Source organism: Falco peregrinus, chromosome 5, assembly GCF_023634155.1.
Source record: "Falco peregrinus isolate bFalPer1 chromosome 5, bFalPer1.pri, whole genome shotgun sequence".
Classification (NCBI taxonomy): Eukaryota; Metazoa; Chordata; class Aves; order Falconiformes; family Falconidae; genus Falco; species Falco peregrinus.
In genome coordinates, this window is record NC_073725.1 from 58,281,944 (window position 1) to 58,298,453 (window position 16,510).

The 16,510-nt window shown below is 41.2% G+C and overlaps 1 protein-coding gene across 3 annotated transcripts in view; it reads right to left on the reverse strand.

The window, feature by feature from the left end:
- Window positions 1-16,510, reverse strand: part of LOC101918751 (sodium channel protein type 5 subunit alpha) — a 216,594-nt gene that overhangs the window by 83,940 nt on the left and 116,144 nt on the right. For all 3 annotated transcript variants that reach the window (XM_027791757.2, XM_027791756.2, XM_027791755.2), the window contains 2 exons: window positions 12,361-12,534; window positions 10,569-10,925 (listed from right to left, as the gene is read on the reverse strand). In XM_027791757.2, the coding sequence (XP_027647558.1) occupies window positions 10,569-10,925; window positions 12,361-12,534 (531 nt within the window). The remainder of the gene's footprint in view (window positions 1-10,568; window positions 10,926-12,360; window positions 12,535-16,510) is intronic.

The window sequence follows — 16,510 nt, forward strand, 5'->3', positions numbered from 1 at the left end:
GAAGAGACTTAAACAGCAGCAAAGAAATAAAAATGTCAAGAGGGATGAAGAAACCACCGGTCTGATTCTCCTTTCCTTTGCAGTGTTTGCAGTAATACAACATGGATGGAGTAGATCTGTATCTGATGGAGATTCTCCTTGCCAGTGTGGACCAGTGGTTTTATTGGATCTAGAGGAGTTTAACAGAGTAAGAGCCAGCCAAGCTGACTTTTGGGAACAGGAGGAAATGTGGGATGGTAGCAGGAGATCAAAGGCAGGTCCTTTTTGACTGCAGGAACTTCTTACTGTTCAATAAGTCCCCCAAAGGCAGGAAACTGGTATCTAATCCTGTCTATTACATTTAGCTTCTTTGGGAAGCCATATACCATGTTGCCACGTACGTGCTAGGTGAAGAAATGCAGATATGAACATGCACTGTACATGGAAAAGATAATTTCCAGGCTTTTTCAAATATCATACACCTCCCGAGAAGGTTAAGGCTGTCATGACTAGCTGATTGTTTCACATATCCCTTTTAACAAGCTATTTCTAGAGGCAACTGTTAGAATGAACTGCTCACCGCTTGGTTTCTGTGGGGAAAAATAATATTTTTAACTTTTTTTTTTTTTTTTTTTTTTAAACAGAAGCATAAGATGTTTAGGATTAATGAATAATGTATTAAATTTGTACCACCTGGTCTAATGTTTTTAACATTAAAGCCTTGCTGTTCACTCAGCACATGCTAGGAAGAACTCTGTTGTCATTACCCTTTCAATGACATCCAGACAACTCACATAGTGACATTAATAAAAAGGGACACATTTAGTTGTACCTACCTTTGTACACTCTTGTCCAATTAAATTTGACTCAGTGTCTTCTAGATTTTTAATAACCACCTGGCTATTAACAAGAACTTAACCACTGACAAAACCCTACTTCCACTATTAACCAAGGACAGGTGTAGTAGAAAGAAATGAGCCATATTTCTGCTGATGCCTACTGTATTAACAGGGCTGCAGTTTTTATTTTGAAAACTCAGCTTCTCTCCAATCCCCAGACTACAACCAAATCTTAACAAACAATCCACTACTATCACCTTCACAAATAAAATATATATATGCACATATACACATGGTGGATCCTATTAAAAATATTTCATTTTGTCAACAGTTCACATAATGGAGTCAATGCTTAAGCAGTGTTTTTAGAGAAATATCTCCGACTTGGAAACACAATTAGATCAAAAGGCATAAGGATGGTTTCAAAGGGGCAGGTTGATTGAGCTAATGGATTAGCACTCTTCTTCCTCCATATTTCTAAGTAGTCTCACTCCCATGAAGGTTAATGGGACATAGTTTCATGTTCCCATATATATATACCTACAGAGGAGCACTAGCATTATTATCAGATTTATTCCTCTCTGATACATCCCAGTGACTCATTTGTAGACCAAGAAGCAATACTTCTACCAATTAAAGAATCAATTTTACCAATTAAAATCTGCACCAAATGGCAAAATCTGCCACAGCCCACCAATGAATCTGATTTGGGTTATTGTTTTGGGGAATTTCTTATTTCACAGATGAAAAAAGAGCCTTAGTCCAATTTTGTTTTCAGCCTCCTTCGAGCTGCACTAGAAGAGAAAGCTTGCTCCCCCTCTGTATGCCAACTTTTAGTAGGATTTTGGCTGTTTGTATTTTAAAAGATATACCTTTCTGTGGAGGGGTGTTGCAGGGAAAAAATTGGCAGATTTTAGTAGATATTTAGCATGGACACCATATAGTACCTTGAAAACAGGAACTGAACACGTTTGTCCCCTAATAGAAGATGTGTGCTCAGATTTAGTCACCAAGTGCCAAAATTCAACTCTTCAGCAGAAACAACTGAGCCTGTGGCAGGGTACAGAAACTCATAAATCTGGAGTGACAGACGGAAGCAGATTACTTTTTAGGAGTATATTTTGAAAGTAGTTCCTTGTCCCATCTCTTCTCAGGTGCATTTCCCTCACATCTCTTGGGCAAAGCAGCTCTGTATCTCCTGGCTTTGAACGAATTCCACTTAATCTACCATACAATGGCATTTTTGAAACCCAGCAGTCTTTGATGGTTCATCATAAATATCCTGAGGTTAACTCCCCCAGACTTTTCCACACAAGCATCTGGTGTTATACATGAAGGTAGGATATATCTACTCAATAAAATAAATGATAGTAATTATGTAAGCACTTATAAATTACACAAGTTTTAAAGCCTGGAGTCTTAGACAAAAGGTTTGTCTTTAAAGTAACCCATATGTGGATGTAGGCTTTCCACCCCTGCTAGCAGTCATCAGAGGCAACTGGACTAATTGATGGTTGGTGTAAGGATTTATCTTTTTGATTCATCACATGATGCTATCTGTTTCTGGTGGACTTTTCATTACTCTTAAGGATGTTTAATACTTAAGTAGATATAGCCAGATGTTTGCTCAAAAGCATGAGCTACCTGAGTGCTTTCCTTCCCAGACACTGCTCAAGCAAGGATCGATAATGGGGAATACAAATAGCAAAAATGGCTTTGGACTAGGCTGGTAGCTGCCTTGAAAAATACGAAGGGAGAAACTGGGAAATGTGCTGGGGTTTAACCACTTTCTTCTGAGGTTTGGATTCTCCAGCATTACACTAAATGTACCTGCTGCCAGCCATAAACACACATCAGTAGAAACAAAAAGGATGGTAACGTGCTGACAGTTGTTGTGACTGTTTTGCTTGTGTCCCCAAAAGTGCTTATTCATGTATTCTAGGTTGCTCCTCTGCAAAGCTGCATGTGACTTGAGAAAGAAAATTTGCCTCCCTTATATAAGTGTCCAAATTGATGAAACAGACTCAAATGACACTTCCACTTCTCTCTAATGATCCCTTGGGCTCCCTGGCTTCTTCTGGACCCTCTAACTCTCCAGCCCCCATCTCCAGTATTCCCCCAGCTCTCATTATGGCTCCCGCAGCTTTCTGATGATCCTGCTCCTCCACAGCATCCCACACGCACTCCGCTCGCCGCTTTGCACATTTTGTGTGTCCTGACAGTGACTGTTCCTGACATGCCTATTCTTGCCTGTTTGTCTACTGGACTTCTCAGCTGATGTAATCAAAACACAAATGCACATTTCCAGAATGTTGGGAACTGCTGAAAGAGCAGATAAGGTGAACAGCAGCATCCAGGACAGAGAGAGCAGAGGGAAGGCAGTGCTCATGCAAGACTTGGGACAACCACAACTTTTACTTTGAATCTCCTCTGGATGCACATTTCCCTGAAAAATGCTGTTCTTCCCCAGCTTTATATAGTTGCATCTTATCCCATTTTCCTTCCATTGTGAAAGAAGTGGAACTGGTGGGCCCCAAGGAGAGTACCAGTTTGGCAGTAGAAGTACAGTACACAAAGTCGAGGACATAGACCTCTACTGTCGTTTGAAATTAAAAACCTAAAACCTAAAATGGTGTCACTTGGGCTTGTAATACTATCTCCCCAAACTTGCTTTAATTTCCAGCTAGCAGATCTAACCTAGTATTTACAATTAGAAGGCACATAATATTTTAAAATTCCAGTTCATTTATATTAATCATCAGGTGCAATGCAAATACTACATTTCCCTCCAAGGAGATTAACCTTTATTCACAGAGTGAATGTCTTAAGTGGCCTCCATGAATAAGAGCATGTTTGTCATTAAATGTAAAAATAATTACTTGAATCAGGGCATCAAGTCTCACTGCAGCTCTTCAGTTGTATATTCCTCTAGGGACAGACAGAAAAACCCACGAAAATGGGGCTTTGGTAGCTCTAGATTTGTACGTAATTTGAAAAGAAAATAAGAAGATAGCTGGAAAAGTGTTATCATATGTCATCCCTCTTCCATTTTAGTGTATTTATTGGCACAAGAAATCTTGATGAATGAGGCCTCATTCCTTTAGGGTAAAGCAGCCCTTAATCACCCTGTAAAAAGCTTCATGGTCTTGAACCCACCTGGTGTAATGTTTCATGTCTTTTAGAAGCATCAGAGTCTTGATGTAGCTTCCTTCAGTGACAGTCCCATCACATCAGGCAGAAACACAAGTCTCATCTGAAGACCTTCTTTGGCCATCATAATATGCTTTGGCTGTCTGTGCTCTTGAAATGTAAAATTATAATCCACTTTCACCTAGGCCTGTTAGATGTTATTTTGCTATTACTTGTGATTTTACCACAAGAGACGGTGATAGTTCTCTATATCCATTTCATTTAAACAAAGAGAAAATCTGACACATTACCATAAACCTCTCTCAAGCCCAGTTGTGGTCTGCTGAGAAATTTGCAGTGATGGAGGTGTATCTGTATTGGGTGAGACAGGACTTTCTGGCTACTTCTACACTAATAAATTAAATGTGCCTAGGAACGTTTTCTGGCACCAAGGACAAAGGCAAAATATCATCTTGCTCCCTATTATTAAACTTCTTCATACCCTGTACTGACCACAAACTTCCAGCTGGGATAGTCCCTTGCCTGTGAAACTCCCATACAGCCAGTCAGCTGATGGATTCCCACAGGGTGGGCCACCAGTTCTCCTCCACAGGTCAGTTCTTTCTTTCTTGCCCTGCTGCAGAGACATGTCTTTGATAGAACAGCCCTGGTAATGTGCCATTTTATCAACAGAATTTGGCTGCTAAAGATCAAAATAGTGGTGAATGAGACCTAACGAGGTTTTCTTGGCACATGACCAGTCTGAGAGTCCACAGATTTTTAACCTGAGGGAGATGTAGCAGCACTTCCCTAGAACATCTCTTCAAGGAACTTCCTCCACTGACTTGTAGGAAAGGTATGTAGGGAGAGGCAAACCTCTTTTTTTCCAAGAATGAGGCATTTCAAAAAATCTGTGTGTCACAATCATGGGACATGTTAAAACAGAAAAAAAAAAATCCATTAAGGCTTCCTGAGACGTGGAAGCAGAATAAAAGGATGGATTCCAGGTGTATCTGACTATTTCACAGAAAAGTTTCCACCGAGTTTAACCAAAGTGGGCCAGTTCAAACCTCATCCAAACCATGCTGAGCAGCTCTGCTGCCAGGCAGTCAAATTACCGTAGGAAGACGGGACCCTGGAAAGTCCTCTTGGGTCACCAGGTCAGGCCCCCTGATAACATGGATTATTTCCTTCACAAACTAGTCAAGCTCCATCTCACACGTTTCTGGTTTGGGGCTAGTCAGTCCTGGAAAGCCCTCCTGAACAACCTCACTGTGCTGATAGTCAGAAGCCTCCTTTCCAGTCCTAGCCTAAAGGTACCTACAGCGATTTATACTCCCTTGATTTGGGATGAGCCATATCCTGTCTCTTAAGCTCTTCTCCTCCCATGCCTAGCTCTGCATTCCCCTCATCTCAACTTATCAATGTCTACAAATATCTTAAGGGCGAGTGTCAGAAGGATAGGGCCAGGCTCTTCCCAGTGGTGCCCAGTGACAGGACAAGGGGCAACGGGCACAAACTGAAGTTCCACCTGAATATGAGGGAAAACTTCTTTACTGTGAGGGTGACAGAGCATTGGCACAGGCTGCCCAGAGAGCCTGGGGACTCTCCTTCTCTGGAGATATTCAGAACCCTCCTGGACGCAATTCTATGCAACCTGCTCTAGAAGAACCTGCTTTAGCAGGGAGTTGAACTAGATGATCTACAGTGGTCCCTTCCAACCCCAACCATTTTATGGTTCATATTATCATACTTTGCTTTTCCCAGTACTATTTAATCTTTCTTGAGCACCAGGCATTAATGGGGCGTATTGCATATTCAGTATTGCAGATCGCTGTGCAACAGCATTCATACTCTCCTTTCTCCTCTAATTACCTTCCCTGATACCTATTAGAATCTCATTCACTTTTGTAATAGGTGCAATGTATTGGTGTATCGGTACGTCGCACTGGCTCAATCAGCCAGAGTGATATGTGCACGGAGACAGCTACAGACTTTGCCTCCCAAGACTTCAGGAATAGAGTTAGGTACTTTTAGGGGTTATTAAATCTGATGTATTTTAGATGTCTTTTTGGGTAAGATATTTTATGACTTCACAGACTCCATTAACTAGATCTGACTACAAAGGCATCTCCATGCAATTATCTCAGATGCAGATGTCCACAATGACTGATATGTATATTTTTATTATCCTCTCAACCATTTTTTGTTGGTAAGCTACTTGGTCATAACATAAATTCTTAAACAGGGCTGAGTACATGACCTTACACTTTGCATTTCATAATTCCATGCATCACGTATTAATTCAATGATGATTCAATGGTTATGCAATCCTTCCTACAGCATAACCTGATACTCTAGAAATTGGTGGTGCTTCCTACCTGTGTTCTCAGAAAATGTCACTAATATTTTCTAGAGTGAATAGTATTTCCATGGACAGTTGATAAAAGGAAAAGCCTAGTACTGATCCTAAAAGAGCACTTCCAGCCCTATATTCCATCTTTCAGGAAAATTTGGAAGATGTCACTTCCCGGGTTACAGACTCAACATCTTGGCATGCTTGTGACTCCAGAAAGACAAAATCCACCATAGAAATGCAGCAGGGAATTACCAGCTTGTGGAGTATTGGGGAACGGTGGTGGATTTGTCATGGAAGTACTAGGGGATGTGTGTAAATCAGGCAGAAGTGAGACAACAGTGGTCCAGAAACCTGCAGCCCTGAAACTCTGTTAGCTTGGGTCAACACTAACTGATGCTTTTTGGGTGCTTCCTATGTCATGCACAGCCAAATCGGAGCACAAAGACAGGGAGTGCTTTTCTGCCCTGTGTCCAGCTGCCCTTCACTTGGTGGCATTTCAGGAGAAGCTGCTAGAAAACAGGCTTCATCCAGATGGCCAGCAGAAGAATAACAGGGTGGCGTGGCCAGCATACGTCACGCACACACGATGAGGTTGGAAGGTTGTTGCGTCTGTGATTGAAGTGTCAGTTTTATTCATGCACGTTGTTAGCACCAATTACATGCAATTGTCCCCTGAGAAGTGGCTGGTGTTGTGCTCGACTCTCACATCGGCTGACCCGGCAGAGTAGGGGGCACCAGGGACTGGCTCGCTACCCAAATCCCCCTACATCTTCTTAATAATTCCCGTCTTGGTGATTTTCCTTTCTAACCCCAGTAATACAAACATGTGTAGGAAATATGTTAAGCCTTTTACAAAACTAAACAGTAAGCACAATTATTCAGTTAGCAATTTCAGCAGCTCTTCCTTACAAATGAGGGAGAAAATATTTTATTATCTGGCTGTTCAGCTTTGCCTTCCAAAGCAGCTTCAATGACCCTAAAAATGCCATCTGACAGCAGTAGCACAGTCTTATTGTGCAAAACACGGTTACATAGCACATAATTTTCTAAATGTGTTGTGAAGTTTAGATCTTCGAAGATGACTCAAACATCAGCTGACCAATTGCAAACATCATTTCATGTGGCACTGCACTGGTCCAAGACATTGTCAGGATTTATAAAAACAAACCAAAGATTTAAGATTTACTAAAACTCCTTTCAGAAACATGAAGTTGCCCAGGGCACTTACAAACTTTCCCGGCTTTTCTTTCACCATTCCTTTGAATTTCTGTTAGTGGGGCTTGGTAAGACCTGAAAACCAAACCACTGAACATATCACAGAATTACAGTGGCTGTAACTCTCCCAGCACCAGTTTGCAGCCCTAACAGTAGTTAAAGAGCGTGTCTGCTCTCTAATGCTTAGCCTGCAGCCGGGGAAGTGACCACAGTCACTACCATAAGTACTGGCAGATGTGACAGATAAAGGTGTTCAATTTGGATGGGTGTGCAGATGTGCTACACTGGGAACAACACTTCAGGATTTCCCTCTGTGCCTTCAGAGACGAAGAAAGTGTTCAGAGTCCAAAGGAGATACAATCTCAGGATTCTATTTGTCTTATCAGAACGGACTCTTGAAACAGCAGAGGAACAAGGATCTCAGTGATTTAAAAGAGAAACATTTCTGGCAGAGATTACAGCAGAGTTATAGGTAAAAGATTTAGCACTCAACTCCTTTTGTTTTAAAGAGCTTGCGGTGCTTTTTGGCTACCACAAGTTTTGGGTCTGATGATGTACAGCAAATAAGTGAGTTTGTGATTTCAATCCTCTCACTGAAGAAAGGAAGAGTTTTGCTGATGCCAGAGGAGTAAGATGACTTTCTCTCTACCTGCTAACCAACATCATGAAATCTCTGTGTAACACATCTGATACTGGAGGAGTCCCATGACTGAGAATCTGCTGTTCTTTTTGCAGCTATGAATAAATTATTATTTATTTATTGTGATCTGCAGACACTAATTATTCCTATTTACCAGCCATTGTCTCATGCTTACAGAAATGCTGGCCGAAAAGGATAAAGCTAGGAATTTTTCTTTCAGCTGACCAGTAACTCCAGTTTATCCATGCTGACAGAGTTTTTCAAGATCTGGTTTTACATCTGGGACAGACTTTTTTGAGCACTGAAGGTTAAGTATGTGTAGTTAATGTTAACGCAACCTCTGCTGAATCAGATTTTATATTTAACAGAACTTACACACATTTATGAGTGTGACAATCTAAGGGCATCAGCTGTTGCAAATTCACATCCTTCAATAATCCATGAATATTCTAAATGCTAACATTCTCCCCAGAATTTACCACATATTTTTAGGTTTCATTATCATACACAATCCATTGCTTAATGGCAGGGGGAGATTAACTTTCTGGATCTCAGGCTAAACTCCCCAGAAAGATTTGCAGAAAGTAATAATTCACCCCCAACTCCTCTAATCACATTTAGTTCCAAGAAAAATCTATAGAAATGGGATGTTAGGGGAAAAACTCAGAAGTTTTAGGCACTTTCTGAGAAATCATGGTTTAATCTTTTGACTTTTATAAAAAAGCCCTATAAAATATAATTTGCTCTTGCAATCAACATTTTCAGTGCAAAACTGATTGTTAACATATAAATCAATGTAAACAAAACAACACACTCTGTTTTCCTACCTCTTTCAAGAATTTTTCTATCCCAGCAGCTGAGAACCAAAACACTGGGTACTTAAAAGCACAACCACTAAAAGCAATCGGTAGCAAAACCCAACATTTTTTGTAGCAGCATCTACTATTAAACAACTCACTACATAAACAGTAAGCCCATTAGGGCTGCAATGTCAAAGATGCTCTGTAAGCTGAACAGGCAAAACATTTCCACGAGGACTGCAAGCCAGCAAAGCGCTCCATAAGATGTCAACAGGGAAATACAATTCAGTCTTAATAGGTTCAGAGCTTATGTAAGCCTTGCTTATAGGATAGTCTATTAAAAAAGCAAGCGAGCTAGTGACATTACTGGAAACACAACCTGCAGCTTCCTAGAACATGCAGAATAAAGACATTCAAAACTCCACGCAAAGTCATTGTGCTGGCTGTAAGGTTCGCGTGTTCCGGACCAAAAATGAAAGGAAATAAAACCATCTCCCAGTATAGTGACAGCCGAGGTGATACTCACTCCTGTATAGAAAACAGATCTGGAAGCCCTTCAGCCCCATGAATGGCTTAAGAAATAAAATCATTACAACCAGCCCACGTGCCTTTCTTCTAGTAAAACAACATCTGTTCTGCAAAAAACAGTAAAGCCTTCATTCCTAATTAGTTATGCAGTGCTAGCAATTTTGTATTTGGGGTATGAACAAGTTTTTCTAGGTGACAACTTGATTCATTGAATTAAAGACACGTAGCAATGTGAGATTTGCTATTTCTGGATAAAAAAATGGTACATCTGCACAACTGTAAGGAACCGATATATTGATAATAGCCTTAAACATTAATCACTGCTCAAATTCAAGCAGAGTTGCTGCAGAAAGCTGTTCTGCTCAGATTGGAGAGGAGCTGAAACAAGCTGTAGCTGCAAAGTGAGCTGCAGCTCCCTGACTCGGTAACCACCAGGCTGTCCTGGATAGCATGGCTTGAGGTCTTGGGAAAGTGAGATCTAGCTAGCGCTTCCCATCCTGGAAAAAACTCCTGTGGTAACACAAGGCAACCACTCATGTGCACAGCAGGGGTTGCCTAAACCCCTCACAGCCACGGATGAGGAGCCCCTGCGACGCCGCTGACGCGCTGAGCTTGTGCAGACACAGGCTCACGCACCCTTGCCTTGTACATAAATGAGGCGTCCTCTCAAGAGCATCAAACTTGAACTGGTGAACGCTCAGGTGAGACCTCCACCACCAAGACTAAAGAGAACTAAAGGGACACCACTGGATCCGGTGGGTGCTGAGATCTCTTCTCCCCCCACCCCCTTCTCCTCTCCTCTCACTCTTTATGGAATAATGACCAGATCTAAGCAACAATGCGGCACAGGACTTGCTTATCCAGTTAAAGTAATCACCACTGAGACATCGTACCTAACCACGTCTTGTATTTTGTATTACTAAATCATAAAACTGGTTGGTTGGTGTCATTCCACTTTAATTCAGTCCAAGGGTATCACGAACTAGGTTGTCAGTCCCAACTGACATCCTAAATGACTGCTTCCAGGTCACAACACACACCCACCATGAAAGGGAGAAAAAAACATTTTGAGAACTCACCACCAGGTTTCCTATCACCATGACCAACAAGAAGACGAGAAGGCACAGTGGCTGCCCAGCTACCTCCATGCAGTCCCACATGGTCTCAATCCACTCCCCACACAAAATTCGGAAGATGATGAGGAACGAGTGGAAGAAATCATTCATGTGCCACCGTGGCAAATTGCCGGTTGTACTTATCTTCTTCACATTGTCAATGTAGCTTTTCCCAAAAAGCTGCATTCCTACCACGGCAAAAATAAAGACGATGATTGCCAGCACAAGAGTGAGGTTACCAAGGGCACCTACTGAATTACCAATGATTTTAATGAGCGTATTTAAGGTCGGCCAGGACTTTGCCAATTTGAAGACTCGCAGCTGTGAACAAAACATAAACAACAGTGTCAGTTCACAGAAGCAACAGACATTTCAGCCAATCAATTATTAAAGTGGTTAAAACATGAAAGATGTTAAATACCCCAGTGTGTGTGATACAAGGTGATTTTAGCTATACCTCCTATTAACCTCACTACGTCTATTAATAAAATATCAGTTGGGCTTCTTGGATGGGAATAAAGTTTTCCAGAGCTATGTTCTGTCTTGCTAGATGTGCTTTTAGAGGCTCTTTCCCCCAGTGTCATGGTGGGGAGAGGATGGAAGGAGGAAATCTCAGGTCTTAATATTTTCTTTTACATTGCTTTTCCTCCTCAAATTAAACAGTCTGGCAGGCATCTGGTGGGATGGGGTTTCGGGCTTGATCCCACAAAGAGAGAAGCAATTCCTCTGTGTTTCAGAGCAAGCCTCAGCCAGATGCTATTAGTTGTTAGCTCCCAGGGTGAAAATCACCTCTGTGCCGAGGATCACGCAGTCTATGCACAACCCACGTCCCACTTAAGACCTATTTTAAGGATGTAAATGGTGCCTAACCCTTGTGCTGTGTTTTCAACTGAAGGATTAATTTCAGCTCTATTGAAGAAGGATTGATCAAAAACTGACAGGAGACCCTCAGCACCTAACACCAGTGGTGAAAAATTTGCATTTTTGAGCAGTGCAGAGAATTTTGGGGGAAAAAAAAAAAAAAGAGCCTTCTGTTAAATGTAACCATAAGGGTTTATTTTCCTGGTCTTTCCAAGTTGTGAAGCCATATCATGGCCAGAATGATTAGCATGGACATCCTGGTACATGAAGTGCAACACAAATCTCAGGCTGGCAAGGAAACTACTTTTCTGTTCCAATATGTCAACAGTCTCTCATTAATAGAATACCACTACCCTGTGCATAACAAAGGAGCTGACAGCTAAGGAGTTCCCGTGAAAGACAGATGCTATGTTATGCTGATCAGTTCTAGAAAAAAAAAATAAAAAATCACTCTGTGAATAATTCAAAGACATTTTCTTTTGACAACGTTTAAAAGAACAGTGGCATGTTTATAACATAATTTAGGAATAACAGCTTCTAAAACAACAAGTTACTGGCTCTTGCATTTCTTGGGCTATCAATTATCTGACTGTGCTAACAGGTGTACAGGTATAAAATGACAGATTTCTATTACAAATTGGAACTCAAACATTTTAAGTGTGCTACAAGTACCTGGCACAGCTAGAAGGAATCAAATTATGTTCTCATTTACCCTGATGTAAATCTGGAACAATTCCATTTATCCTGCAGCCTGTAATTAGTGTCATGTACTGTTCATCAGTTTGTAGCAATTAAGTTTTTATCGGCAGATGCGTTTTTAAGAAAATATGTTGTATTCATGTCAGAGTTTATATGTAATAAACCAAGAGGGGTAAGAACAGAATAAGACCATTACCAGTCGAAAGGAGCGTAAAACTGACAGGTTTCCCATGCTGGACAAACCCAGTTCCATCAGGCTTAGAATAACAATTATGCTATCAAAAATATTCCAGCCCTGCTGAAAATAGTAGTAAGGGTCAAGGGCAATTACTTTGAAGATCATTTCTGCTGTGAAAATCCCAGTGAAGACCTGCAGAAAGAAAATATGAAGTCAAAGCAACCTCTTCAGCACACCTTACTTGCAAACTTTCCGGTAATAGAAGTGAACACAGTGGATAGACATTTTACAATAATACTTTCTTTTTCATAGGTGATTCTTTAATCGCTATTACAACTTCGTCTAGTCTTTTTACAGTAATATTTGACACTGCTGTAAGCTTACAGTGACATCTGGGTTCAAGCTCTGGATTGGAACATACGTTTCCATCTCTTTCCATCATCTGCGTAATCCCAGTGATAAAAAAGAAAGTGTAAAGGTGCCTTTTATTAAGGTTAAATCTATTAATTTCAGTGGAGAAACCCAAATGAATGGAGCATGAGTGTTAAGGGGTATTTGGGCTGTAGCATATGTGCTGTATTATCCCTTTTTATTTTGTTATCATTATCAATACCAGGGCAATGCAAGCCTCCAGTCATTCTGAGGTTATTGCTGGCAGCGGAGGTGATTAGAAACTCTAATTTGAGTCCTAGCCTGGTATTTTATTTATTTTTTTTTTTTACAAATAGTCACAGCAATTTTCTTTTCATAGCATCCCGGGAACACATTGCTTATTTATGACCCAGTTCAAATGTCATATGGTGGAACTCCTAATTGGAACATTTTTCTTTAAAACAACATATAAATATTACCTATGAGGCAGAGGGAGAGGGAAAGAGAAGGCTGCTGACAGCAGATTCAGTTTTAACACATTCCTGCAAAGTATCTCAGAGAATCAGATCTTGTCCTTTCGTCTGCCCTCCTTGAGTAACAGTTTAAATGCACAACGCCAGGCTACAGTCAACTTAAAATGACAAAATGTGGGCACCGAGTTCTTCATATACAGTTTTATTTTCATTCCAAGTCCCAGCATAAGCTGCACAGAGTTTCACGTTTCTGAAAAATTCTCTATTCTATATGTATATTAAAGCACATGGTTTTCTGTGAAACAAACAACATTAATGCACTGTGTTGGTAAAAAAAGAGAAGGGAATCCAGAGCTGACATATCCATAACATACAGTCAAGGAGAGATGTTTTCCTTCCAATAAGCTGAATATTTGCAGCATTATCCTAGCAAAACCGATCAACTCTGAGCAACAGAGATGAGAAACCCATTGAGATGTGGAAGGAAAAGTTATGATTATATAATTGTGTTATTAAGGAATAAAAATAGTCATAAGCCTGCATTTGAGGAATGCCTGACTTTACTCTGTAATGCTTCAGGAATAAATTCTTCCAAGTGACCATTTAACACAATTCCTTATGTAAAATACCTTTTCTTTCTCATCAAGAAAATCATACCTTGCATTGCAGCAAAACCTTAGGCTATAACAACATCCCATCACCACCTCATACCAAGAACCTAACACAACACCCTGTCTCATATTTCTATCTACCCAACAATTTCTGAATCACAGTGGTCAGAAATACCAAAGATTCCCACCAGAACGCTCCAATTTCCCTTCGGACAGAGAGCAAGACAAAACTGGATGTCTGTGAAATTGTATCCAGGGGACAGCCTTAAAAACCACGCTACCACGCTGCGAACATTATGCAACCGTCTTGCTGAGAAATGACTCAGGAGGATCACTTTCTTTGCCTGAATCATTTGAATCAATAGCCTTCTGAGAAAGAAATGTCACAGTAAGAAAGCAAAATGTCTGAGCCTTCTTAAAGGCATCAGGAATCATATATGGGTACCAGCTACGAATTTCAAATGGCAGTTGTCAGGTTGCCGGCACCTGGTACGCGGTGACTGCACTTGTCCAGGAGGCTGGATATTTAATATGATCAAGGCTGGAAAGGAAACAAGTAACTTAAGATCCCACCAGTGCCAAGCATGACACTGCTGATTTGGAAGACTTTGCCTTAAAAAAAAAAAAAAAAAAAAAAAATTATCTATAATTTCAGCCTTTTAGGTTTTAATAAAGTATCATGGTATCTGAAGTTCAAAAGGAAAAAAATATTGGGGGAATCTTGCTCTATCTACCCATTATTTAAATGGTGCCACTGCATAGGCAGATGAACGACATAAAGATGTACATGAGCTTGGCTGTCCTGATCATATTTGAAAATGTTGATTCCTGTAACTGATGAACTAAAAAAGTCTGAAGGTAGCAGATGCTGCGTGAAGTAGATAGACAATTAGAGCGGGAGATCTCCAATGACTGGCAGCAGACAAAGAATTGCTCTTGGAGAAAACGCAACTATATTCTGCTTTCATTCTTTCCTTTCTCTCAGAAACATTTGTTTTGAGGAACAAATGCCAAAGATCTGCCCTTTTTAATATTTGGCCCCATTTAATGCTAGTATAATCACAGGAGGGTTAGATGCAATGGGAAGGTGACAGCCAGCCCGCGCAGGGGCAGAGGAGGGGTCTGGCAGCCTGCGGCTTAGGGTATGCAGTCACCTGGCAGCCTGCCCTGGGGCTGGGACTCCCTTCACTTGCACAGGAGACTGCAAAAAATGTCATTTTTCATTACTAATGACTCTGCAAAATCCTCCGCAAAATGGAGATACCTTCCTCTGACCTGCTCTACTCGCAATCAATCCAATTATGGAGGTAAGTAACTATGTAGTAAGGCTGGTGAGAGGGAGCTGGGATGGTCTGGCCTCTCACAAACCCATCCTGGGATCTCAGGGGAAGGGGAGTCCCATGCCATCAGCCTGCTACAAAAAATATTAGCAAGCTGTTTTGCTTATTTTACACTTTAGCTTGAAGAGGAGAAATAGCTTTAGGCAGTGCTGAGAAACTCACAGTGAGATTTATTTATTCATTTATTTATTTATTTTTCAAAATTGTGCAAAATTTGCTTTGCAATTCTTCCCTCTAGTCATTGTGTCTCTTGCCTTGTTGGCACTTGGCACAGTCCTGCTCAGCCCCAGCAGGTCTGCAGGAGCTGTGCTGGCAGGAGGGATGCCAGGGGCTAAAGTTTCACTGCCTGTGGTCTGCAAAGGGAGAAGCTGATCCACCAAAAGCAGAGCAAGGAGCAGACACATTTACTATCCCAAGTGCCAGGTGGAGAAACAGCAACGTTGCCACCTGCTCTGGTGGATACTGGGTCCGAAGGAGTTTTTTTAAGTCATCTTAGAAGGCTAACAAATCGTTGAGCAACAGCAAGGAAGGCTGGCTGCAAAGTAGAGCTGGATGCAGTCCAGTGAGATGACTTTCTGAGCTACCCTTATCTACTGCTTTCTGCAGAGCGTAAGAGCATGGGTTTGAAGCAAGAGAGACCCGAACAGATTTTTGCTCAGCACAACAACAGAGGGAGATTTGCCAAGACACAGCAGCTGAAAAACTGGAGACTGGTCCCACAGCCTAGGAGAAGCAGCTCAACCTGGCCAAGGAGGCCTAGAGCTGAGAATAACAACGACGGGGGTAAAGAAAAAAATGCATATATGATGTACCAGATATGCTAGGACTGATTGAAAAAGCCTGATTATTGCTACTACCCACCTAAACCTGCCAGCGTAGGATGCCTCTCACTAAAGGCAGATGTCGCATCTGTGGTGTCTCTGCATACTCCCACTCTAGTCGATGGTCACTATAGTCACTGGCCTCCAGGACATAGTTCACCTTATCCAAAAGTAAATGTCTTTAAAACATCACATAAATCGTGCCTTGAAATTGTCCATTACTCTCCACTGACTTCAAAGGGAGACAAAGGCAACTGGCTCAGAGATTCCTGCGCTGTAAGTATCTAAAGCTGGGCAAGGTGAATCCCACTTTGAGATACTGCAGCCTTCGTTTTTACAGAAATAAAGGGATTTTTTCATCTCCACTGTGACCTTCTCAATGCAAACTTAGCAGCATCCACATTACACGTTACTCCAGATATACTTATGGTATTACAGAATATCTCTGCTTCTACCACTAGATGTTAGGGGCAATTCCACCACGCCGTAGCTAGATGGCTTGTGCCTCTTCCAGCACGCACCCTTCTAAAATTAAAAGGATTTTAAACACT